General features: G+C 39.0%; 3 protein-coding genes across 8 annotated transcripts; 1 reads left to right on the top strand and 2 right to left on the bottom strand.

Annotated features, from left to right (window-relative positions):
* Nucleotides 1-366: 366 nt before the first annotated feature.
* Nucleotides 367-1,310, bottom strand: LOC106601652 (acylpyruvase FAHD1, mitochondrial). The gene has a single exon (XM_014193998.2). It carries the CDS (start codon nucleotides 1,308-1,310, stop codon nucleotides 654-656), a length of 657 nt encoding a protein of 218 aa, XP_014049473.2. The 3' UTR covers nucleotides 367-653.
* On the top strand, nucleotides 1,151-7,878 carry glo2 (Hydroxyacylglutathione hydrolase). Of its 5 annotated transcripts, XM_045714261.1 has the most exons (11): nucleotides 1,151-1,437; nucleotides 1,769-1,830; nucleotides 2,310-2,371; nucleotides 2,529-2,719; nucleotides 2,818-2,882; nucleotides 3,034-3,151; nucleotides 3,240-3,348; nucleotides 5,179-5,282; nucleotides 5,534-5,635; nucleotides 6,170-6,249; nucleotides 6,485-7,878. In XM_045714261.1, exons 4-11 carry the CDS (start codon nucleotides 2,615-2,617, stop codon nucleotides 6,582-6,584), a joined length of 783 nt encoding a protein of 260 aa, XP_045570217.1. In that variant the 5' UTR covers nucleotides 1,151-1,437; nucleotides 1,769-1,830; nucleotides 2,310-2,371; nucleotides 2,529-2,614; the 3' UTR covers nucleotides 6,585-7,878.
* LOC106601784 (cytosolic Fe-S cluster assembly factor narfl) lies at nucleotides 7,851-27,022 on the bottom strand. 2 transcript variants are annotated; one of them, XM_045715536.1, is made up of 11 exons: nucleotides 26,932-27,022; nucleotides 26,145-26,240; nucleotides 25,695-25,838; nucleotides 25,412-25,544; nucleotides 25,162-25,296; nucleotides 12,175-12,293; nucleotides 10,337-10,466; nucleotides 10,134-10,206; nucleotides 9,748-9,885; nucleotides 9,260-9,417; nucleotides 7,851-8,924 (listed from the first exon to the last, which is right to left on the bottom strand). In XM_045715536.1, the coding sequence occupies exons 1-11, from the start codon at nucleotides 26,995-26,997 to the stop codon at nucleotides 8,683-8,685; spliced, it is 1,434 nt and encodes a 477-aa protein (XP_045571492.1). In that variant the 5' UTR covers nucleotides 26,998-27,022; the 3' UTR covers nucleotides 7,851-8,682. The 2 variants fall into 2 exon arrangements, with proteins under 2 accessions (XP_045571492.1, XP_045571493.1); XM_045715537.1 differs by having other exon boundaries at nucleotides 25,412-25,541.
* Between the last annotated feature and the right edge of the window lie 182 nt (nucleotides 27,023-27,204).

The raw sequence follows: 27,204 nt of genomic DNA, 5'->3' as shown, positions 1-27,204 counted from the left end.
TAGTGGAGACTCAATTTCATCTGTGAAATGTTTGAGATTATAAAAGGCACGCCAATATAGATTAACATTTACAACAACTGTAAATGTTTAATGTGACTACTTCTTCAGGCTGCTTTGGCTTTGAAGAGGATTGGGCCTGTAAGAGAAAATCAGGAGACAGGAGTTCAAAATGCCATGGGCAATGTTCCTCACAAACAGGAGAAAAAGAGAAGATTTTTAAGACGGACATTCTAACTGTGATCACAGTGATGTGCTGTGACGGAGGCCAACAACAATTGGTCAGGATAAGATTAAGATCAGCACCTGGCCCACTTGTTGAGCATCTGATTTAGTGAAATCTACTGGACCAGAAATTCAAAACAAGACTTCAAGTTCTGTATCAATCATATTTCCCATTGTAAAATCAATACATTTTTTAGTCCAGTAGGCTACATTGTAATTGTGTATTAGAATCTTTGAGTAAGCACTGCCCTCTGCTGGTTTCAGAACTGCAACAATGTACTTGATCAGTGTGGCCATTCTGCATGAAACAGGCCTACCTAATGACTCCAGTGTAATTCCATACATTTCATCCAGCTCTCTGCTCTGATTAAAAGCAAATTACAGAAATGAACAATACAATACAGATTTTAATAGATTTTGCTAATCATCTGTCAAAGTCTGCCAACTTTAAAAGTCATGCTGACAACATCATCTATGCCAGCATGTAGTTCATCGTGCACCTGCACAGCGGATACACCCTTGGGAGTCCCAGTGAGAATCAGATCCCCCTCTTCTAGGGTGATGATCTCACTGATGTAGCTGATGAGAAAGGGAATGGAGAATATCATCTGAGAGGTGCAGCCATTCTGGCGCATCTGGCCGTTCACTTTGAGCCAGATCTTCACGTTTCCCGGGTCGGGTATCCGCTCTTTGGGGATGAATTCACTGACGGGACAAGATGTGTTGAACGCTTTGGCCAGAGTCCACGGAAGACCTTTGGACTTGCAGTCATCCTGGACATCCCGAGCTGTCATATCCAAGCACAGGGCGTACCCTGCGACGTGTTGCATCGCGGAGGATTGGAGGATAGCGGTGCCCCCTTTCCCGATGACCACCCCTAACTCGATTTCATGGTGTACACTGTTGGAGTATTTGGGAATGAGGATAGGTGAGCCCTCTGTAAGATATGCAGATGGAGTTTTCAGGAACAACACGGGCTCTGTTGGGACGACGTTATTCAGCTCCTTTGCATGGTCGGCGTAGTTCCTCCCAACACAGATGATTTTCTTTCCCCACTCCCAAAATCGAGATACATTTCGTGAAGTCATTGTAAAGAAATCTTGTCAAGTCTACAGCTGCTCCGAAGCAATTCTTACCATCAAATCGACCTTTGCCCGCTACTGCTTCCTTGAACAAACCTGTCAAACGTACGGTATCCCAGAGTGGACAAAAAAGGTGACGTGATACATAATAAAAGTTCATTCAGAAATGTGAGATATTTCGATACGAAGGAAATGCATTATATAAATATTACAATGAAGCTAAATTAGTGCATATATATTACAAACTCAACCCTGATTACATATATGACGTCGTAAGGTTCCGTGGGTTCGCTTTCTCCAGCCTATCAGCTGATATTCACGAGCTACTCCCCCGCATTCGATTGGCGTATCTGTGGAGGTCAACGTTAAAGAAGGCGGAACTCTTCTTTAAACCAAAATTGTCTGGTTCATGTACATGCGATTGCGATATTAGCAAACAGCTACAGTGTTGCTATGTTTTACAGGTCACTGGTAACGAGTGCCTGCACTCTTGGCGTTCTTGGAGCCGCTGCAACGTATAAAATTGGTATGTTTCGCTCACGTCCCGATCTTTCAGGTTCTTTCCACAGCTACATAACAACCCTGAAAGTTTCTAAACGAACTGTCACTGATGACACGCTAACGTAAGGTTAGCTAGGTTTCCTATTTGTAGTTTGCACAGCATAGTCAAATGCTAGCTAGCTACTGTCAAAGCAGCCATAGATCTTTGAAGCAGCTGTCCCGAGCTAGCTAACTGGTGTTGATTAGCAAGCCTCTGATGCTGTTGCATCATCCCCTTGTCTGGTATTTCCTCTTACAGTTCTCTCACACACAGACTGAACGGAAGGCTTAGCTACTATGCATAGAATGTGGCAGCATCGAAATATTTGCAAACCATTGGATTCCAGTTATTTTTATTTATTATTCTGATCTTACTCCATAGTACTTTGGCTTTGTGCTCTCTGGCTTGTTTACTTTCATGGGAATGACAGTTTGAATAAATTGACAACAAGCTCTCTCTGACAGGGTTACAATAGCTAAACTTTACTTGGCTGTTCTCCAAGAACCACGTAGCCCTGGTGTACATTGTAAGCACGTTTACCTTCTGTTTACCCTGTATGTGAACTGTATTTTTCCGTGATAATGGATTGGTTAATATTATGTCAACTATTTATATTTTTACGATGACAAATTGGTTAGTGAGTTCTGTTATGTCTAATGTGATGAATTGTAAATATTGTGTAGCCCCTGCGCACGTCCAAGCAGCCCTTCTACACCAGGAAACTCCTGATATCCCGATAAGGAAGTCTTTACTGGTGGCGCAGAGCGACATGAAGGTAGAACTGCTGCCAGCCCTCACTGACAACTATATGTACCTTCTCATTGATGAGGAGTCAAAGGAAGCTGCCATCATAGACCCAGTTGAACCAGTGAAGGTATGAAATGAAATATAGCCTGCTGTAGGTTAGTTTTGATGGATCAACAGTAGGATATTATGTATATACATTTTATAATCATTTGATTGTCTCTTCAGGTTGTAGAAGCTATCAGAAAGCACGGTGTGAGACTTACGACAGTTCTGACCACCCATCACCATTGGTAAGTCAAATTGTCAATCATTGTTTTGAATATCACTCGGTGCAAATGACTCAGCGAAATTACCATTGTGAGCAGTCCAATAACACTGAGATTAGATATACCGACATTATAGGATTTCTATGTACCATGTGTTGTCTCCTTCTCTCTACAGGGACCATGCGGGAGGCAATGAGAAGATGGTGAGGCTGGTGCCTGGTCTCACTGTGTACGGAGGAGATGACCGGGTGGATGCCCTCACTAAGAAAGTCAAACACTCCAACACGTTCAAAGTAAGGCATTATACCTGAGTAACTACCAGCAGAATAACCTATGTAATAACCATAACAAGCCTAAAACACCTGTCTATTTCATTGCCAGGTTGGTTCACTTACAGTCAAGTGTTTGTTTACGCCATGCCACACCACTGGCCACATTTGCTACCTTGTGACCAAAGACAACAGCGCTGAGCCTCCAGCTGTCTTCACAGGTAAGCTACCGGTATCTTTCCAATTTGACTGTATCACCTACTGTAATAGAGAGCAATAGTAATGGCATGTTGGCTAAAGCCCATGGGAAATGAATAGGGGTTTTGGATAAAAGCCAAAAATAAGAACTGTGGTAAACACAGGCTTAGAAGATCTTGTACGTTCTCTTCTATGATATAATCTATATCACCTAATGTCCCTTTGTGAGTTTTGAAGCATTTAGTAATCAAAACAGCACATAAAGGCTTCATAATTCATAAAGGTCATGTTAGCAGACTGATATTATCTCATAGAACAAAACATATAAGCTCTCCTAAGACTGTGTTAACCACAGACCTTATTTTCGGCGTTTATCCCAAAACCCCATTCTTTCCCAACTGGTTTGTTCAGCCATTCCTGAGGTACACTACATGACCAAAGTATGTGGACACCTGCTCGTTGAACATCTCATTCCAAAATCATGGGCATTAATATGGAGTTGGTCCCCCTTTTGTTGCTATAACAGCCTCCACTCTTCTGGGAAGGCTTTCCACTAGATGTTGGAACATTGCTGCAGCGACTTGCTTCCATTCAGCCATGACGTGAGGTCGGGAACTGATGTTGGGCGACGAGGCCGGCGTTCCAATTCATCCCAAAGGTGTTCGATGGGGTTGAAGTCAGGGCTCTGCAGGCCAGTCAAGTTCTTTGACACCAATCTCGACAAACCATTTCTGTATGGACCTCTTTGTGCACGGGGCATTGTCATGCTGGAACAGGAAAGGGCCTTTCCCAACTGTTGCTACAAAGTTGGAAGCATTGAATCGTCTAGTATGTCATTGTATGCTGTAGTGTTATGATTTCCCTTCACTGAAACTAATGGGCCTAGCCTGAACCATGAGAAACAGCCCCACACCATTATTTCTCTTCCACCAATCTTTACAGTTGGCACTATGCATTGGGGCAGGTAGCGTTCTCCTGTTATCCGGCAAACTCAGATTTGTCCGTCGGACTGCCAGATGGTGAAGCGTGATTCATCACTCCAGAGAACGCGTTTCCACGGCTCCAGAGTCCAATGGCGACGAGCTTTACACCACTCTAGCCAATGCTAGACATTCGCATGGTGATCTTAGGCTTGTGTGTGGCTGCTCGGCCATGGAAACCCATTCATGAAGCACCTGACAAACGGTTCTTGTGTTGACGTTGTTTCCAGAGGCAGTTAAGAACTCGGTAGAGAGTGTTACAGACGATTTTTATGTGCTTCTCTGTGGTCCCGTGAGATTGTGTAGATTACTAATTCACGGCTGAGCCATTGTTGCTCCTGGACGTTTCCACTTCACAATAACAGCACTTACATGTGACTGGGGCAGCTCTAGCAGGGCAGAAATTTGACAAACCGACTTGTTGGAAAGGTGGCCTCCTGTGATGGTGCCACGTTGAAAGTCACTGAGCTCTTCAGTAAGTCCATTCTACTGCCAATGTTTCTATGGAGATTGCATGGCTGTGTGCTCAATTTCTTTATATATTCTTTTACACCTGTCAGCAACGGGTGTGGCTGAAATAGCCGAATCCACTAATTTGGAGGGGTGTCCACATACTTTTCTATTATTTATTTATTTATTTATTTATATATATATATATATCATTTGTTGTTGTTTTTTAAAGCCAGGAGAACTCTATTGAAGTCTGAATAGGCTCGTGGTAATACAGTTCCAGTCACAGGGGACTTCAATCTCTTAAACAGTTCTGATCATTAAACATGAGTTACCTAAGTAAACCTACCGTAGTTATCAGTGTATTATTAAATCAGCAGATTTTCATGGATGCCCTTTGACGCTTGTTATCTTCCTGTTTAGGGGACACACTGTTTGTTGCTGGCTGTGGGAAGTTTTTTGAGGGTACAGCTGAACAGATGTACAGGGCATTGATAGATGTGCTGGGACGTCTGCCCCCTGAAACAGTAAATATACCGCTATCGCGCAGTGTTTAAAATCAACTTCTAGATATAACTTTCTTTACATGTAATGACAGCTAATGGATTAACACTATTCAGTGTCTGTCTTTATAGGTTAGAAAAGGTCAGTTACTATTACATTATATGTGACCAAGCACGTGTCCTGACAAACTCTGTGGTGTTAACACGACAAAGTTTATCAGCACACGTGCTTGGTCACGCAGCAGATGGGAACAATAGTGTTGTTTGTGTTCCAGCGTGTTTACTGTGGTCATGAGTACACCGTCAACAATCTGAAGTTCGCTCGACATGTGGAGCCTGACAACGAGGTCATCAAGAAAAAACTAGCATGGGCAAAGGTATATCTTGATACATTTCATTAAAGGCCCCGTGCAGTCAAAAACATAATTTCCCTGGGTTTTATATACATTTCCTCACTGAGGTTGGAATAATACTGTGAAATTGTACACCATTTTGATTAATGCCCTTAGTGTAAGAGCTGCTTTTAAAAGATTGTCTGAAATGTCTGCTGTTTTTGGTAGGATGGAGTTTTGGCCTTTCATGGTGAAATCACCATGTGGTAAATTAGTTAATAGACCAATAACAAATGGTTCCAAACCTCTCTGCCAATAACAACAAATGTTCCGTTTTCCCCTCCCACTCAGACCACTCCAAGACAGTCATAGCTAAATATTTAGACATTTCCCTTTTGCTAAGAAGCTATTTTTGACCATTGTTGTCAATTAAAATCACAGTAATTTATTTAATCGTTACCCAGAAATTATATTGAGATAAACAGCTGCATTGGACATTTTTTGTGTGTGAACACATGGCCATGGCGATCTTTAATGTAATCAAGAAAATGTATAATCTGCTTTTTATTAAATCCGTAGGAGAAGGTCCTTAATGGAGAACCCACCATCCCCTCCACTGTGGCTGAAGAATTCAAATTCAACCCCTTTATGAGAGTGAAGTAAGGACAACTGATGATTCAGCCATTTTTATAAAGCACTTGCTCAAGTGGGCACAAGCAGCACTGATCTCTTATACGAGCATCAGACAATCCACAAGTGCCCCTTGAGCTTTGTGTCATAGAGGAATGCAGGGAAGATGAGGGAGAGGATTTTAGCATGGAAATGAAAGTGCCAATGCTCACTCTGTATGTAGTGAAATAATTGAAGTGACATATTCTTTCCTTTCTATTCCAGAGAGAAGTCTGTGCAAGAGCATGCTGGGCAGAATGACCCTGTTGAAACCATGAGGAGTCTCCGTAAGGAGAAAGATGGCTTCCGGGTCCCCAAGGAGTGACTGCAGAATGGAGTCTAGTGAAATCCGTTCCACTACATGCGTAACAGTGCACTGCGACCTGTTACTAACAACTATGGCAAAATATTTCCTACCTGTTTCATTCACTACATAAAATACTGTATTTACTTCATTTCAACCTTCTGTACATTAGCTTGTAGACCTAATGCAAGCATCAAGCAAACAAAATATTGTAGTCTTGTCACGAGGAAGACTGGAGATTGAGTATAAACTGGATTTACAGAATAAAATTTGATCTGTATTGCAGAAGATTGATTTAAGAATCTTGACTTAAGTTTTAATTTAGCTTTTAATCAGGTTTGATTACTGAAATGTACAGTTTGATGTAGAGTGAATACAGTATTGATATTCTGTAATGTGAAAAATAATATTTTAATAAACCCCAACTTATCTGCGGAAGCAAAACAGAACTATAAAAAGCAGGGAGAAGCTTGAATAAGTAGATGTCTTAATGTGCAATGTTTGTAAATTAATTTACTTTTCTCTGTATAAAGCTTTCTTATCAAGTGTTTTATTACTTTAATATGGTATATTCACTCAAGACAATATTTGAGGTTTGTGTATAGTCCCTTTAGAGAAGCCAGGGCTACTTCAGTGTGATTGTTGGACGTTTAGAAATTCAAGACTGAAGTGCTTCCAAACATCTCTCATACTATAGAAAATAAGACCACTTCTGCTCTTTGTTAATCAAAAGCTCCATATATATATATATATATATATATATATATATATATATAACATCAGGATTTTTGAATGCCGATGTGAAGTTCGGGATACATAGGTTTTATTAACAGCTCCATTGTCTCTTTCACAGAAAAAGCAATAAAGCAGATGTATTCTATTGTTGGCGTGAGATTCATATCCCTAATGACTATTACCCGCTTGCAGATTTCTTGGTAAAACGGTGATGTTTGCGTGACATTCTGTATTAACATTTCACCACATACCTATAACAAAAAAGCTGCTAAACATTTTCATATATAAGCAATATATTTTGACATATTGCTAATATTACTAGTCCATATTAAATGGTTTAACCTAGCTGCTTAACTGACAGAGCATACTGTATGAAGGCGTGTGCTTCTTGTTCTCACCATGCCATACAACGGAAGAAAACACTGAAAACATGAATGTAAATATTTAGTGTATGCTCATTTCTACAGCTAAAACTGTTCCTTTGTATCAAGTAAAACATGTCAGTATGTATATCAATGACTGCTGGTACATGGAGAATAACGTACTTGAAAGTTACAATAAAACATTTTAATATGCAAAATATGGATCATTGATTTTCATTATAAATAAGGCAGAAATGATATACATTTAAACTAAAATATTTCTTTAGAATTCCATCAGAAAACATTTCAAGAGTACAACAAATACTTTTCAGTGCATACAAGTGAAATAACAGAATTTGCTGCTGTATTCATAATTAGTGCACACTTAAATGTAGTAATAATTATCCAACAACATTATTCCCAGTGGTCTGGTATGAATTAGCTTGTGCGTATAGAATCTATAGCCTGAATGTATACAGGCTTTATGTTGGTATAAATAAATGACACAGTAATTAAACACTTGGAGATAATGCTCTATTTGACCTGACAGACAATCCTTTAAACACAGACAGGATAGAAGGATAGATAAGAGAGGAATAGATAGACAGAGAAAAGAGATGAGGGGTCCTTAAAAGCAGAGATGGAGGAGAGAGACAAGAAAGAGACGGTGAAAGAAAGTGCTAAATTCAGTCATCCAGTACAGATAGAGCATAAACATTGACCCAAGGTCAAGTTTTGTTATTTCACTCAATGGTTCAAATAATCCTAGAATAGGGATGCATCTCAATAGACAAAATAGATGTTCTATCATGCCTTTTTCTTTATTTCTACTGATATTAAAGAACTAGACAGGTGACAGAAAATACCCAACAAGAACCGGTCATGTTGCTTCCACCTAACCTGTGTTCAACTCAATGGAGATGAAAGAGAGGAGGCTACTTTAGACTATTGAGATGCACCCTGACATTTGAGGACAGACCATTCACTTACAGAAACCCTTCAATGTCCTTTCACCCTCTTCTTCACCATTTGACAAGGAGTCCATTGGTGGCCTTCTCCACTGCATGGTATTGTGTGTGCAGCAGCTCCCTGGCTCTCTCCTCTCCTACACTCTGTAGCCAGGACTGGTACAGCTCTGCCACGCGCTGGTCCTCCTCTGGCACTAGAGGGCGCTCCTCCCTGTACAGATCCTCCACCTGCTGCAGCAACTCCTTGTTGTTCTGCTCTGGTAAGGGCTTCACCTGGCCTCCCCCATTCAGACAACCTGTATACACACACAGTGAGGAAACACAACACACAACTGATTTTACAGGTTCACTTTGACTTGAACCCAAAAAATGCCATTACAAACAGGAACCATTCCTCAGGGGAATTCATGCAGTGTGCTTTCTAATACTAGCTGCTGCCTGTGGTAGCTTCTGTGCAAATGTAGAATAGAGACTTCAACCATAGCAGTAAATAAATAAATGGACAAGACATTATAATTCAATTCCACCCTCTTGAATGTGGGAAGAAAAAAAACATGCATTTGTATAGAATATCTTGTGTTTATATTAAACGCAAATGTAAACCAACAAACAAAGCCTCCTCTTTCCTCACCTGACGGACAGGCCATGACCTCTACGAAGTGGTAGGATGACTTTCCCCTCTTGAGTTTCTGCACCAGGTTCTGGATGTTGCGGAAACCGTAGGTTGCGGCAAAACGCAGCACGACCACACCGTCCCTTTCCAGGGTCACCTCCTGGAAGTCCTTGTTCCTAAAGGGGACAGGTTAATCAGGCTTGTGTTCATTAGGCACCAAATGCAAGAAATCAGACAAACAGAGAAGGACTTCTTGGATTTGTCCAATCAGAAACACCTGTTTCTTAAACTTGCTCTTATCTCAGGGTTATTCTTCTCAACAAATCTATACTTCCATGGCTGACAGGAAGCAGAGACACACTTCCCTGCACATCTCATGGAAATGAAGAGAGACTGAGCATTTTGCCTGCACTATTTCACAGCTGACACAACTAAGTGAAAGCTAACCAATTAGCAGAGGTGAGCTCCTAACAGGGCTTTAATACTGCAGGGCCCGACTGACTTACTTGAGTGTCTTGTAGGTGAGCTCCTTCACCTCCTCTCCATACAGCTGTCTGGCAGCGTGTGTGAACACGTGATGGAGGTATCCTCCTGAACCGCTCCCTGCATGGCCCAGCAACTCATCACCACACACACTGCTGAACCTGCAGGGACACAAGTCCACACACACATCAGCAAGTGTGGAGTTCTCCTGACGCACATTGCACACACACACACACACACACACACACACACACACACACACACACACACACACACACACACACACACACACACACACACACACACACACACACACACACACACACGCACACACGCACACCTTCTGGAGTTCTCCTGACACACAAGTATGTATTCATTTATATGTAAAAGATGAGGTTCAAACCCTTACATTGTATCTAATGGGGCTGGCTCCACATCACTGAGCAACACTTTCTCTTCCTCTAGCATCTTCAGAACTTCTCCTGTCATGAAATAAACAGAAACACACATCAGAAAATTTACATTTAAAAATGTGTTTTGAAACGTAAAACACACACAGACACACACACACTTTGAATACTATCTGCCATAGTGGTTTAATGTCCTCCCTACCTGAAGTGATGACACAGTCCACCTCTCTGGTGTCATCCTCCTCCAGGTAGAAGTCAGGCCTGGAGGCCTCCAGTTTCTTATCATAGCAGGGCATCACAGTCACATGGTAGATCTGCTGAGGGTTCAGGCCCTGCAACAACAACACACACCTGTCAGTCATATCCTTTAGAAGATCTCATCCTACTATACAGACATGATAGAATCATCATCCAAAATGAACACAAATTCTTATCATCTATTAAACGTTACTCTACATCTCTGATCTATATCACCTGACTCCATTTAGTCTATTCCATAACTAACGTCTAGATATTTAACCCTGCAGTCTGCATCGCTGAATGTCAGACTCCTGCATCATCAGCTGGGGTCGGCTTCCGGTTCAGAACAAATCAAGAAAACACTTATTTTTTTTACAAACCCAGGAGCTTGTCTTTTTGCGTTATGTGAATTCCATTCTGTGAGCGGTGAGGCAGACATAGAAGGCTACCAGCCACACACGCAGTGAAAGTGTGGAGCAGGGAACTGTCCATTATTTGTGTGGTGCAGAAACATTTTAATTTGTCCACATGCAGAGCTTATGTTCCCTTCCCCCACATAAGAATACATTGCCAAGTTGACTTTCCCTGGCTAGCCTATCTCATGCGAAAACGGCTAACGTAACAGGACAAATAAAGAAATCAAAAGTTATGATGGGGGAATACACAATCGTGGAAACAGGTGCTGCGCGAGTGAAATCCCCACTTTGGAAGGATTTTGGACAAGGTCAACAACTCGGTAGATGGATGCACAGCCTGCAAAAAGTGCAAGCAGGTATTTGTTTACGATAATTCAGTTAATTATTAGTGAATGATTATGTTAATTCAGGCTTTCGTACATTTAGACCATACGCAGGCCATATAACGTTTAAACCAGTGCTGCTGGTAAAAGTGTAGCCTAGTAAATAAATTACTCTGGGAAAGACATGCTCAGGTAGTTTAGTGACTTGTCAATCTTTTTTAAACCTCCCGCTTTGGGCTGGATGTGTCAATGTGTAGTTTATATACGCATAATCTATGAGCAGAATTACTGTTTTACCTCAACCACAAAATCCCTAGTTTAAAAGCGACTGTTTTCTGGAAGCTGTGTTGCGCCATTTTCCCTAACTTCCCCCCACATGGGCCAGCCCCCTAGCAATTCAAGTTCCAGCCAATGAGATTCAGCCCATCGCTATTTGAGTGACAACTAGCAAGTTTTACACACAGCAGAGCAAGAGAGAGAGAGCAATGACGTGGAGCACATATCTGCAAATATGTTAGGTAGTACACCATTTTCGGGGACCACTTTTAGCTCGTGGATGCTACTTTCAGAACTACTGGCTAAAAAGTATACAAAAGTACCAGAGAATCCCTTTAAGTTTCAATTAAATTATTTGATTATCTAAACAATATTGAATGTAAAGGTCTTGTTTCGTTATGTTGGCTATAGGCTTCATGAGGTAAGAAGGCTAATTGGAAGGCTTTTCAAAGCGATTTGAGTTGTCAATGTGCCGCATTGCATTGTGAAGAAAAAATATATATTGTTCTTAATTCATGTTGAATACACATGCAGACAAATTCATTCATGCACGGAAGAAGAATATTAGCCTACTACACAGGAGTCACAAACACTAAATAAATAGATGTTATTTGGCGGGTTAACGGATCAGCTCGCGGAACAATTTAATGCGGCTTGGTCGGATTGCACAGAAAAATCTCTCTTGATGTCGGGTAGGCTCAGAATTTATGTGGCTGGAGCGGGGCGGGTGCGGCTCCAAAAAACAGACCCATGCAGGACTCTAGTGTCAATGAGCCCCTACAAACCTGCTGGCCAGCGAAGAAGCCCTTCACCAGAGAGCCCATCATCTGCTGTGGGGAGCGGGTGGAGCTGACGTAGGGCAGGATGAACTCTCCATGGGTTTTCTCTGCATAGCAGATCCAACCTGAAGACAACACAAGCCTGTATTATTAATGAACCTGAACACAAGCCTGTATTATTAATGAACCTGAAGACAACACAAGCCTGTATTATTAATGAACCTGAAGGCAACACAAGCCTGTATTATTAATTAACCTGAAGCCTGTATTATTAATGAACCTGAACACAAGCCTGTATTATTAATGGACCTGAAGACAACACAAGCCTGTATTATTACTGGACCTGAAGACAACACAAGCCTGTATTATTAATGAACCTGAAGACAACACAAGCCTGTATTATTAATGAACCTGAAGACAAGCCTGTATTATTAATGAACCTGAACACAAGCCTGTATTATTAGTGAACCTGAAGACAACACAAGCCTGTATTATTAATGAACCTGAACACAAGCCTGTATTATTAATGAACCTGAACACAAGCCTGTATTATTAATGAACCTGAACACAAGCCTGTATTATTAATGAACCTGAAGACAAGCCTGTATTATTAATGAACCTGAAGACAAGCCTGTATTATTAATGAACCTGAAGACAAGCCTGTATTATTAATGAACCTGAAGACAAGCCTGTATTATTAATGAACCTGAAGACAAGCCTGTATTATTAATGAACCTGAAGACAAGCCTGTATTATTAGTGAACCTGAAGACAAGCCTGTATTATTAGTGAACCTGAAGACAACACAAGCCTGTATTATTAATGAACCTGAAGACAACACAAGCCTGTATTATTAATGAACCTGAAGACAACACAAGCCTGTATTATTAATGAACCTGAAGACAAGCCTGTATTATTAATGAACCTGAAGACAACACAAGCCTGTATTATTAATGAACCTGAAGACAACACAAGCCTGTATTATTAATGAACCTGAAGACAAGCCTGTATTATTAATGAACCTGAAGACAAGCCTGTATTATTAGTGAACCTGAAGACAAGCCTGTATTATTAATGAACCTGAAGACAACACAAGCCTGTATTATTAATGAACCTGAAGACAAGCCTGTATTATTAGTGAACCTGAAGACAAGCCTGTATTATTAATGAACCTGAAGACAACACAAGCATGTATTATTAATGAACCTGAAGACAACACAAGCCTGTATTATTAATGAACCTGAAGACAACACAAGCCTGCATTATTAATGAACCTGAAGACAAGCCTGCATTATTAATGAACCTGAAGACAAGCCTGTATAATTAATGAACCTGAAGACAAGCCTGTATAATTAATGAACCTGAAGACAACACAAGCCTGTATTATTAGTGAACCTGAAGACAACACAAGCCTGTATTATTAGTGAACCTGAAGACAACACAAGCCTGTATTATTAGTGAACCCGAAGACAACACAAGCCTGTATTATTAATGAACCTGAGGACAACACAAGCTTGTATTATTAATGAACCCGAGGACAACACAAGCTTGTATTATTAATGAACCCGAAGACAACACAAGCATGTATTATTAGTGAACCTGAAGACAACACAAGCCTGTATTATGAATGAACCTGAACACAAGCCTGTATTATTAATGAACCTGAACACAAGCCTGTATTATTAATGAACCTGAACACAAGCCTATATTATTAATGAACCTGAAGACAAGCCTGTATTATTAGTGAACCTGAAGACAACACAAGCCTGTATTATTAATGAACCTGAACACAAGCCTGTATTATTAGTGAACCTGAAGACAACACAAGCCTGTATTATTAATGAACCTGAACACAAGCCTGTATTATTAATGAACCTGAACACAAGCCTGTATCATTAATGAACCTGAAGACAACACAAGCCTGTATTATTAATGAACCTGAAGACAAGCCTGTATTATTAATGAACCTGAAGACAACACAAGCCTGTATTATTAATGAACCTGAAGACAACACAAGCCTGTATTATTAATGAACCTGAAGACAAGCCTGTATTATTAATGAACCTGAAGACAAGCCTGTATTATTAGTGAACCTGAAGACAAGCCTGTATTATTAATGAACCTGAAGACAACACAAGCCTGTATTATTAATGAACCTGAAGACAAGCCTGTATTATTAGTGAACCTGAAGACAAGCCTGTATTATTAATGAACCTGAAGACAACACAAGCATGTATTATTAATGAACCTGAAGACAACACAAGCCTGTATTATTAATGAACCTGAAGACAACACAAGCCTGCATTATTAATGAACCTGAAGACAAGCCTGCATTATTAATGAACCTGAAGACAAGCCTGTATAATTAATGAACCTGAAGACAAGCCTGTATAATTAATGAACCTGAAGACAACACAAGCCTGTATTATTAGTGAACCTGAAGACAACACAAGCCTGTATTATTAGTGAACCTGAAGACAACACAAGCCTGTATTATTAGTGAACCCGAAGACAACACAAGCCTGTATTATTAATGAACCTGAGGACAACACAAGCTTGTATTATTAATGAACCCGAGGACAACACAAGCTTGTATTATTAATGAACCCGAAGACAACACAAGCATGTATTATTAGTGAACCTGAAGACAACACAAGCCTGTATTATGAATGAACCTGAACACAAGCCTGTATTATTAATGAACCTGAACACAAGCCTATATTATTAATGAACCTGAAGACAAGCCTGTATTATTAGTGAACCTGAAGACAACACAAGCCTGTATTATTAATGAACCTGAAGACAAGCCTGTATAATTAATGAACCTGAAGACAACACAAGCCTGTATTATTAATGAACCTGAAGACAACACAAGCCTGCATTATTAATGAACCTGAAGACAAGCCTGCATTATTAATGAACCTGAAGACAAGCCTGTATTATTAATGAACCTGAAGACAAGCCTGTATTATTAATGAACCTGAAGACAACACAAGCCTGTATTATTAATGAACCTGAAGACAAGCCTGTATAATTAATGAACCTGAAGACAAGCCTGTATTATTAGTGAACCTGAAGACAACACAAGCCTGTATTATTAATGAACCTGAAGACAACACAAGCCTGTATTATTAGTGAACCTGAACACAAGCCTGTATTATTAATGAACCTGAAGACAACACAAGCCTGTATTATTAATGAACCCGAAGACAACACAAGCCTGTATTATTAATGAACCCGAAGACAACACAAGCATGTATTATTAGTGAACCTGAAGACAACACAAGCCTGTATTATGAATGAACCTGAACACAAGCCTGTATTATTAATGAACCTGAACACAAGCCTGTATTATTAATGAACCTGAACACAAGCCTATATTATTAATGAACCTGAAGACAAGCCTGTATTATTAGTGAACCTGAAGACAACACAAGCCTGTATTATTAATGAACCTGAACACAAGCCTGTATTATTAATGAACCTGAACACAAGCCTGTATCATTAATGAACCTGAAGACAACACAAGCCTGTTCTATTAATGAACCTGAACACAAGCCTATATTATTTATGAACCTGAACACAAGCCTGTATTATTAGTGAACCTGAAGACAACACAAGCCTGTATTATTAGTGAACCTGAAGACAACACAAGCCTGTATTATTAGTGAACCTGAAGACAACACAAGCCTGTATTATTAATGAACCTGAAGACAACACAAGCCTGTATTATTAATGAACCTGAAGACAACACAAGCCTGTATTATTAGTGAACCTGAAGACAACACAAGCATGTATTATTAGTGAACCTGAAGACAACACAAGCCTGTATTATTAATGAACCTGAAGACAACACAAGCCTGTATTATTAATGAACCTGAACACAAGCCTATATTATTAATGAACCTGAACACAAGCCTGTATTATTAGTGAACCTGAAGACAACACAAGCCTGTATTATTAATGAACCTGAAGACAAGCCTGTATTATTAATGAACCTGAAGACAAGCCTGTATTATTAATGAACCTGAAGACAAGCCTGTATTATTAATGAACCTGAAGACAACACAAGCCTGTATTATTAATGAACCTGAAGACAACACAAGCCTGTATTATTAATGAACCTGAAGACAAGCCTGCATTATTAGTGAACCTGAAGACAACACAAGCCTGTATTATTAATGAACCTGAAGACAAGCCTGTATTATTAATGAACCTGAAGACAAGCCTGTATTATTAATGAACCTGAAGACAAGCCTGTATTATTAATGAACCTGAACACAAGCCTGTATTATTAATGAACCTGAACACAAGCCTGTATTATTAATGAACCTGAACACAAGCCTATATTATTAATGAACCTGAAGACAAGCCTGTATTATTAGTGAACCTGAAGACAACACAAGCCTGTATTATTAATGAACCTGAACACAAGCCTGTATTATTAATGAACCTGAACACAAGCCTGTATTATTAGTGAACCTGAAGACAACACAAGCCTGTATTATTAGTGAACCTGAAGACAACACAAGCCTGTATTATTAGTGAACCTGAAGACAACACAAGCCTGTATTATTAATGAACCTGAAGACAACACAAGCCTGTATTATTAGTGAACCTGAAGACAACACAAGCATGTATTATTAGTGAACCTGAAGACAACACAAGCATGTATTATTAGTGAACCTGAAGACAACACAAGCCTGTATTATTAATGAACCTGAAGACAACACTAGCCTGTATTATTAGTGAACCTGAAGACAAGACAAGCCTATATTATTAATGAACCTGAACACAAGCCTATATTATTAATGAACCTGAACACAAGCCTGTATTATTAGTGAACCTGAAGACAACACAAGCCTGTATTATTAATGAACCTGAAGACAAGCCTGTATTATTAATGAACCTGAAGACAAGCCTGTATTATTAATGAACCTGAAGACAAGCCTGTATTATTAATGAACCTGAAGACAACACAAGCCTGTATTATTAATGAACCTGAAGACAACACAAGCCTGTATTATTAATGAACCTGAAGACAAGCCTGCATTATTAGTGAACCTGAAGACAACACAAGCCTGTATTATTAATGAACCTGAAGACAAGCCTGTATTATTAATGAACCTGAAGACAAGCCTGTATTATTAATGAACCTGAAGACAAGCCTGTATTATTAATGAACCTGAAGACAAGCCTGTATTATTAATGAACCTGAAGACAACACAAGCCTGCATTATTAATGAACCTGAAGACAAGCCTGTATTATTAATGAACCTGAAGACAAGCCTGTATAATTAATGAACCTGAAGACAACACAAGCCTGTATAATTAATGAACCTGAAGACAAGCCTGTATTATTAGTGAACCTGAAGACAACACAAGCCTGTATTATTAATGAACCTGAAGACAACACAAGCCTGTATTATTAGTGAACCTGAACACAAGCCTGTATTATTAATGAACCTGAAGACAACACAAGCCTGTATTATTAATGAACCCGAAGACAACACAAGCCTGTATTATTAATGAACCCGAAGACAACACAAGCATGTATTATTAGTGAACCTGAAGACAACACAAGCCTGTATTATGAATGAACCTGAACACAAGCCTGTATTATTAATGAACCTGAACGCAAGCCTGTATTATTAATGAACCTGAACACAAGCCTATATTATTAATGAACCTGAAGACAAGCCTGTATTATTAGTGAACCTGAAGACAACACAAGCCTGTATTATTAATGAACCTGAACACAAGCCTGTATTATTAATGAACCTGAACACAAGCCTGTATCATTAATGAACCTGAAGACAACACAAGCCTGTTCTATTAATGAACCTGAACACAAGCCTATATTATTTATGAACCTGAACACAAGCCTGTATTATTAGTGAACCTGAAGACAACACCAGCCTGTATTATTAGTGAACCTGAAGACAACACAAGCCTGTATTATTAGTGAACCTGAAGACAACACAAGCCTGTATTATTAATGAACCTGAAGACAACACAAGCATGTATTATTAGTGAACCTGAAGACAACACAAGCATGTATTATTAGTGAACCTGAAGACAACACAAGCCTGTATTATTAATGAACCTGAAGACAACACAAGCCTGTATTATTAGTGAACCTGAAGACAAGACAAGCCTATATTATTAATGAACCTGAACACAAGCCTGTATTATTAGTGAACCTGAAGACAACACAAGCCTGTATTATTAATGAACCTGAAGACAAGCCTGTATTATTAATGAACCTGAAGACAAGCCTGTATTATTAATGAACCTGAAGACAAGCCTGTATTATTAATGAACCTGAAGACAAGCCTGTATTATTAATGAACCTGAAGACAAGCCTGTATTATTAATGAACCTGAAGACAAGCCTGTATTATTAATGAACCTGAAGACAAGCCTGTATTATTAATGAACCTGAAGACAAGACTGTATAATTAATGAAACTGAAGACAACACAAGCCTGTATAATTAATGAACCTGAAGACTGTATTATTAGTGAACCTGAAGACAACACAAGCCTGTATTATTAATGAACCTGAAGACAACACAAGCTTGTATTATTAATGAACCCGAAGACAACACAAGCCTGTATTATTAATGAACCCGAAGACAACACAAGCCTGTATTATTAATGAACCCGAAGACAACACAAGCCTGTATTATTAATGAACCCGAAGACAACACAAGCCTGTATTATGAATGAACCTGAAGACAACACAAGCCTGTATTATGAATGAACCTGAACACAAGCCTGTATTATTAATGAACCTGAACACAAGCCTGTATTATTAATGAACCTGAACACAAGCCTATATTATTAATGAACCTGAAGACAAGCCTGTATTATTAGTGAACCTGAAGACAACACAAGCCTGTATTATTAATGAACCTGAACACAAGCCTGTATTATTAATGAACCTGAAGACAACACAAGCCTGTATTATTAATGAACCTGAAGACAACACAAGCCTGTATTATTAGTGAACCTGAAGACAACACAAGCATGTATTATTAGTGAACCTGAAGACAACACAAGCCTGTATTATTAGTGAACCTGAAGACAAGACAAGCCTATATTATTAATGAACCTGAACACAAGCCTATATTATTAATGAACCTGAACACAAGCCTGTATTATTAATGAACCTGAAGACAACACAAGCCTGTATTATTAGTGAACCTGAAGACAACACAAGCCTGTATTAATAGTGAACCTGAAGACAACACAAGCCTGTATTATTAATGAACCTGAAGACAACACAAGCCTGTATTATTAGTGAACCTGAAGACAACACAAGCCTGTATTATTAATGAACCTGAAGACAACACAAGCCTGTATTATTAATGAACCTGAAGACAACACAAGCCTGTTGTATTAATGAACCTGAACACAAGCCTGTATTATTAGTGAACCTGAAGACAACACAAGCCTGTATTATTAATGAACCTGAAGACAACACAAGCCTGTATCATTAATGAACCTGAAGACAACACAAGCCTGTTCTATTAATGAACCTGAACACAAGCCTATATTATTAATGAACCTGAACACAAGCCTGTATTATTAGTGAACCTGAAGACAACACAAGCCTGTATTATTAATGAACCTGAACACAAGCCTATATTATTTATGAACCTGAACACAAGCCTGTATTATTAGTGAACCTGAAGACAAAACAAGCCTGTATTATTAATGAACCTGAACACAAGCCTATATTATTAATGAACCTGAAGACAAGCCTGTATTATTAGTGAACCTGAAGACAACACAAGCCTGTATTATGAATGAACCTGAACACAAGCCTGTATTATTAATGAACCTGAACACAAGCCTGTATTATTAATGAACCTGAACACAAGCCTATATTATTAATGAACCTGAAGACAAGCCTGTATTATTAGTGAACCTGAAGACAACACAAGCCTGTATTATTAATGAACCTGAACACAAGCCTGTATTATTAATGAACCTGAAGACAACACAAGCCTGTATTATTAATGAACCTGAAGACAACACAAGCCTGTATTATTAGTGAACCTGAAGACAACACAAGCCTGTATTATTAGTGAACCTGAAGACAAGACAAGCCTATATTATTAGTGAACCTGAAGACAAGACAAGCCTATATTATTAATGAACCTGAACACAAGCCTGTATTATTAATGAACCTGAAGACAACACAAGCCTGTATTATTAATGAACCTGAAGACAACACAAGCCTGTATTATTAGTGAACCTGAAGACAACACAAGCCTGTATTAATAGTGAACCTGAAGACAACACAAGCCTGTATTATTAATGAACCTGAAGACAACACAAGCCTGTATTATTAGTGAACCTGAAGACAACACAAGCCTGTATTATTAATGAACCTGAAGACAACACAAGCCTGTATTATTAATGAACCTGAAGACAACACAAGCCTGTTGTATTAATGAACCTGAACACAAGCCTGTATTATTAGTGAACCTGAAGACAACACAAGCCTGTATTATTAATGAACCTGAAGACAACACAAGCCTGTATCATTAATGAACCTGAAGACAACACAAGCCTGTTCTATTAATGAACCTGAACACAAGCCTATATTATTAATGAACCTGAACACAAGCCTGTATTATTAGTGAACCTGAAGACAACACAAGCCTGTATTATTAATGAACCTGAACACAAGCCTATATTATTTATGAACCTGAACACAAGCCTGTATTATTAGTGAACCTGAAGACAACACAAGCCTGTATTATTAATGAACCTGAACACAAGCCTATATTATTAATGAACCTGAAGACAAGCCTGTATTATTAGTGAACCTGAAGACAACACAAGCCTGTATCATTAATGAACCTGAAGACAACACAAGCCTGTTCTATTAATGAACCTGAACACAAGCCTATATTATTTATGAACCTGAACACAAGCCTGTATTATTAGTGAACCTGAAGACAACACAAGCCTGTATTATTAGTGAACCTGAAGACAACACAAGCCTGTATTATTAGTGAACCTGAAGACAACACAAGCCTGTATTATTAATGAACCTGAAGACAACACAAGCCTGTATTATTAATGAACCTGAAGACAACACAAGCCTGTATTATTAGTGAACCTGAAGACAACACAAGCATGTATTATTAGTGAACCTGAAGACAACACAAGCCTGTATTATTAATGAACCTGAAGACAACACAAGCCTGTATTATTAGTGAACCTGAAGACAAGACAAGCCTATATTATTAATGAACCTGAACACAAGCCTGTATTATTAATAAACCTGAACACAAGCCTGTATTATTAATGAACCTGAAGACAACACAAGCCTGTATTATTAATGAACCAGAAGACAACACAATTATTAATGAACCTGAACACAAGCCTGTATTATTAATGAACCTGAAGACAACACAAGCCTGTATTATTAATGAACCTGAACACAAGCCTGTATTATTAGTGAACCTGAAGACAACACAAGCCTGTATTATTAATGAACCAGAAGACAACACAATTATTAATGAACCTGAACACAAGCCTGTATTATTAGTGAACCTGAAGACAACACAAGCCTGTATTATTAGTGAACCTGAAGACAACACAAGCCTGTATTATTAGTGAACCTGAAGACAACACAAGCCTGTATTACTAATGAACCTGAAGACAACACAAGCCTGTATTATTAGTGAACCTGAAGACAACACAAGCCTGTATTATTAGTGAACCTGAAGACAACACAAGCCTGTATTATTAATGAACCTGAAGACAACACAAGCCTGTATTATTAGTGAACCTGAAGACAAGACAAGCCTATATTATTAATGAACCTGAACACAAGCCTATATTATTAATGAACCTGAACACAAGCCTGTATTATTAATAAACCTGAACACAAGCCTGTATTATTAATGAACCTGAAGACAACACAAGCCTGTATTATTAATGAACCAGAAGACAACACAAGCCTGTATTATTAATGAACCTGAAGACAAGCCTGTATTATTAGTGAACCTGAAGACAACACAAGCCTGTATTATTAGTGAACCTGAAGTCAACACAAGCCTGTATTATTAGTGAACCTGAAGACAACACAAGCCTGTATTATTAATGAACCTGAAGACAACACAAGCCTGTATTATTAATGAACCAGAAGACAACACAATTAATAATGAACCTGAACACAAGCCTGTATTATTAGTGAACCTGAAGACAACACAAGCCTGTATTATTAGTGAACCTGAAGTCAACACAAGCCTGTATTATTAATGAACCTGAAGACAACACAAGCCTGTATTATTAATGAACCAGAAGACAACACAATTAATAATGAACCTGAACACAAGCCTGTATTATTAGTGAACCTGAAGACAACACAAGCATGTATTATTAGTGAACCTGAAGACAACACAAGCCTGTATTATTAATGAACCTGAAGACAACACAAGCCTGTATTATTAGTGAACCTGAAGACAAGACAAGCCTATATTATTAATGAACCTGAAGACAACACAAGCCTGTATTATTAGTGAACCTGAAGACAAGACAAGCCTATATTATAAATGAACCTGAAGACAACACAAGCCTGTATTATTAGTGAACCTGAAGACAACACAAGCCTGTATTATTAGTGAACCTGAAGACAACACAAGCCTGTATTATTAATGAACCTGAAGACAACACAAGCCTGTATTATTAGTGAACCTGAAGACAAGACAAGCCTATATTATTAATGAACCTGAACACAAGCCTATATTATTAATGAACCTGAACACAAGCCTGTATTATTAATAAACCTGAACACAAGCCTGTATTATTAATGAACCTGAAGACAACACAAGCCTGTATTATTAATGAACCAGAAGACAACACAATTAATAATGAACCTGAACACAAGCCTGTATTATTAGTGAACCTGAAGACAACACAAGCCTGTATTATTAGTGAACCTGAAGTCAACACAAGCCTGTATTATTAGTGAACCTGAAGACAACACAAGCCTGTATTATTAATGAACCTGAAGACAACACAAGCCTGTATTATTAATGAACCAGAAGACAACACAATTATTAATGAACCTGAACACAAGCCTGTATTATTAATGAACCTGAAGACAACACAAGCCTGTATTATTAATGAACCTGAACACAAGCCTGTATTATTAGTGAACCTGAAGACAACACAAGCCTGTATTATTAATGAACCAGAAGACAACACAATTATTAATGAACCTGAACACAAGCCTGTATTATTAGTGAACCTGAAGACAACACAAGCCTGTATTATTAGTGAACCTGAAGACAACACAAGCCTGTATTATTAGTGAACCTGAAGACAACACAAGCCTGTATTATTAATGAACCTGAAGACAACACAAGCCTGTATTATTAGTGAACCTGAAGACAAGACAAGCCTATATTATTAATGAACCTGAACACAAGCCTATATTATTAATGAACCTGAACACAAGCCTGTATTATTAATAAACCTGAACACAAGCCTGTATTATTAATGAACCTGAAGACAACACAAGCCTGTATTATTAATGAACCAGAAGACAACACAATTAATAATGAACCTGAACACAAGCCTGTATTATTAGTGAACCTGAAGACAACACAAGCCTGTATTATTAGTGAACCTGAAGTCAACACAAGCCTGTATTATTAGTGAACCTGAAGACAACACAAGCCTGTATTATTAATGAACCTGAAGACAACACAAGCCTGTATTATTAGTGAACCTGAAGACAACACAAGCATGTATTATTAGTGAACCTGAAGACAACACAAGCCTGTATTATTAATGAACCAGAAGACAACACAATTATTAATGAACCTGAACACAAGCCTGTATTATTAATGAACCTGAAGACAACACAAGCCTGTATTATTAATGAACCTGAACACAAGCCTGTATTATTAGTGAACCTGAAGACAACACAAGCCTGTATTATTAATGAACCAGAAGACAACACAATTATTAATGAACCTGAACACAAGCCTGTATTATTAGTGAACCTGAAGACAACACAAGCCTGTATTATTAGTGAACCTGAAGACAACACAAGCCTGTATTATTAGTGAACCTGAAGACAACACAAGCCTGTATTATTAATGAACCTGAAGACAACACAAGCCTGTATTATTAGTGAACCTGAAGACAACACAAGCCTGTATTATTAGTGAACCTGAAGACAACACAAGCCTGTATTATTAGTGAACCTGAAGACAACACAAGCCTGTATTATTAATGAACCTGAAGACAACACAAGCCTGTATTATTAGTGAACCTGAAGACAAGACAAGCCTATATTATTAATGAACCTGAACACAAGCCTATATTATTAATGAACCTGAACACAAGCCTGTATTATTAATAAACCTGAACACAAGCCTGTATTATTAATGAACCTGAAGACAACACAAGCCTGTATTATTAATGAAGCAGAAGACAACACAATTAATAATGAACCTGAACACAAGCCTGTATTATTAGTGAACCTGAAGACAACACAAGCCTGTATTATTAGTGAACCTGAAGACAACACAAGCCTGTATTATTAATGAATCTGAAGACAACACAAGCCTGTATTATTAATGAACCTGAAGACAACACAAGCCTGTATTATTAATGAACCTGAACACAAGCCTGTATTATTACTGGACCTGGAAGAGACCAGGGCCTGTATTTATAAAGTGTCTCAGAGTAGGAGATGATCTGTCCCCCCTCTTATTCCCTGTTCTGGCCGTGACCCCACTCTCCGAGGGTGTCTCAGAGGGAGTTGGGATATGCAAAAAACACATTTCCAATTAATACACACTTGTACATGTGTGAAACAGGACAAATATAATCACCCACCCACTTTTAATCTGAGGAACTTTGTGAAATTGGGCCCTGGTTTCTGAAGTTCTATTGGAAGGATTCTGGCCTGGAGATAATCAGGGGCTAGTTAAGGTGTTGAGGTACAACTGGTTACCTGGGCAGGCAGAGGCCAGCATGGGCAGGGCCTGCTTGTCTTGCTCCTTCCGATGGAACCGCTCCACAAACTCTCTCTGACTCTCCAACAGGCTGAAGGTCCTGCTGAAGCTGGTGTCAAACACGTGGTGAACCCCTGAAACACAACAGTCACACCAGTCAGTATATTTTATCTCACTAGTGTGTCAGATAAACCGATGTCCTATATTACACAGATACACAATGGTTTATCTTTTAACCTTCGCACTCACCCAGACCCTTGAAGAAGGCGGTCAGCCTCCTGCCTGCCTCACTGCTGCTAAGGCCGTAGCGTGCTGCCAGGGAGGCTCTGGACTGTGGGGACACAGACACCACCACCACCTTCTGCTCTGCTACACCTGCCTGCTGGGGAGATGAAGGGAGACTAGTTACACACAGGGGAGACAGATACAGACACCATCATCATCACTAAACATGCTGGGTTGAGTATGACTGGTGGGTCCTGTTTGTGGGTCTTCAGATGGATGACAACACACACACACAAACACACACTACCTTGTTGTTGCGTAGCACCCTGTAGATCTCTTCATGACTCTGCTGTGTGATAAGGACACTCTCAGCTGAGGTGATGCAGCCACTGCAGGCCAGGCAGTCATTCAGAGTGATCTTAGCTTTCTCCAGCTTCTGCTTTCCACCATCCTGGAGACACAAAGAACAAGATGGAGTAATATTGTACTTTAGGTTAACAGTGAGAAAGAAAATGTGTGTCTCAAAAAGTAGCATCCGCTACTCAAATTAATTTGAAATCCCATAAGGCAGCCATATTGCTTTTACCGATCCTGTGTCTTCAGAACAAGTTCAGGTGAAGGCGAGATGAGAAGAGCAACAAGAGAGTTTTGAGATTCACCCTCAGTGAAGTAGGCTAATGCCAGTTGACATGTTAGTCAATGTAACATCACAGCTCCAGCTGTGGTCACTATGTGGGAAACACTGAAGCATACGCACCTGTTTAACCTGGAAATAGCTCCCATCATCTTCTATTTGAATTTTAGCCACAGATCTGCCTTGCTTCTTCTCCACCTTGACTGGTTTCACACATTCCTAAGAAAGGAAAGGGGAGAAAGTAGCAATCAGTTTAGGGGGGAGAAGTACAATCACAAACAATACTAGCTAGCTTAGTCACATCCAGGTGCTTACAGTACAAGGACCAATTAAATTAAAGTGAAAGGAACTAATGGTGTGTCTGATGACAGATAAAAGTGGACATATTTGGCTAAGTTCTTCAACCTAGGAAGTTAACGTTATCTAGTCAAATAAGTCATATGTCATTTCGATGACCTAGCTACTTAGCGAGAGAGCAAACCAACTAGGTAGTAGAGGAGGCTGGAAGGAAACAACGTCTGAATCCATTCTAATGATCTCATTCCAGTCATTACAATGAGCCCGTCCTCCTAAAGCTCCCCCACCAGCGTCCGATACGACTTAATGAGATTAAAAAACGAACAAATGCGCTTTCAATTGAAAACCACCATTGCTTCAATCAATTTACACAGCAATGCCATTAACGCAATATACGCCTTTGGAAGTTGGACAGATAACACTCTATTTGACAGCTAGCCAGTACTTTAGAGGTTAGCTAACTACAGTCGCTAGCTAGCTAACGTTAACTAGCTACTGAGAATAGCGACCAGTGAGTGGGTCGTTAACATTAAAATAACCACATTATACCTATGCTAAAATTATGTAAAACGTGTTTAATAACCTGATTGTTTTATGGTTAAGTGTTATTTACCTGGGAAGGAGTGATAAAATCATCTAGATCTGTCAACTGCAAAACACCACTAAATTGGGACACCATGTTTAGTGCTGCAGTAAAGCAGTTTGTGTTTACTTTGAGTGTCGTAAAGATGTTTCGTCGGATAATGTGCTTCTCTCATAATACCAACCAGATTTGATACTTAGTATTTTTAAACAGTACCCACGTTTACCGAAGCGATTAAATAAAAATAAATAATGTGCGTATGAACCCCATTTATTTAAGCTCTCAGTATTCACATACCAGAAT

Source organism: Salmo salar, chromosome ssa03, assembly GCF_905237065.1.
Source record: "Salmo salar chromosome ssa03, Ssal_v3.1, whole genome shotgun sequence".
NCBI lineage: Eukaryota > Metazoa > Chordata > Actinopteri > Salmoniformes > Salmonidae > Salmo > Salmo salar.
The sequence above is the reverse complement of the archived record's forward strand: the minus strand, read 5'-3'. Positions and strand labels throughout refer to the sequence as shown.

Excerpts from the sequence above, each read along its gene's own strand:
- glo2 (XM_014184051.2), top strand. The coding sequence starts at position 1,758 with ATGTTTTACAGGTCACTGGTAACGAGTGCCTGCACTCTTGGCGTTCTT. Across the intron at positions 2,720-2,817 it reads ACCCAGTTGAACCAGTGAAG|GTTGTAGAAGCTATCAGAAA; the intron begins GTATGAAATGAA and ends TTGTCTCTTCAG. Across the intron at positions 2,883-3,033 it reads CTGACCACCCATCACCATTG|GGACCATGCGGGAGGCAATG; the intron begins GTAAGTCAAATT and ends TTCTCTCTACAG.
- LOC106601652 (XM_014193998.2), bottom strand. The coding sequence starts at position 1,310 with ATGACTTCACGAAATGTATCTCGATTTTGGGAGTGGGGAAAGAAAATC.
- LOC106601784 (XM_045715536.1), bottom strand. The coding sequence starts at position 26,997 with ATGGTGTCCCAATTTAGTGGTGTTTTGCAGTTGACAGATCTAGATGAT. Across the intron at positions 25,545-25,694 it reads GGGTGCTACGCAACAACAAG|CAGGCAGGTGTAGCAGAGCA; the intron begins GTAGTGTGTGTT and ends TCATCTCCCCAG. Across the intron at positions 12,294-25,161 it reads GCTGGCCTCTGCCTGCCCAG|GTTGGATCTGCTATGCAGAG; the intron begins GTAACCAGTTGT and ends TGTTGTCTTCAG.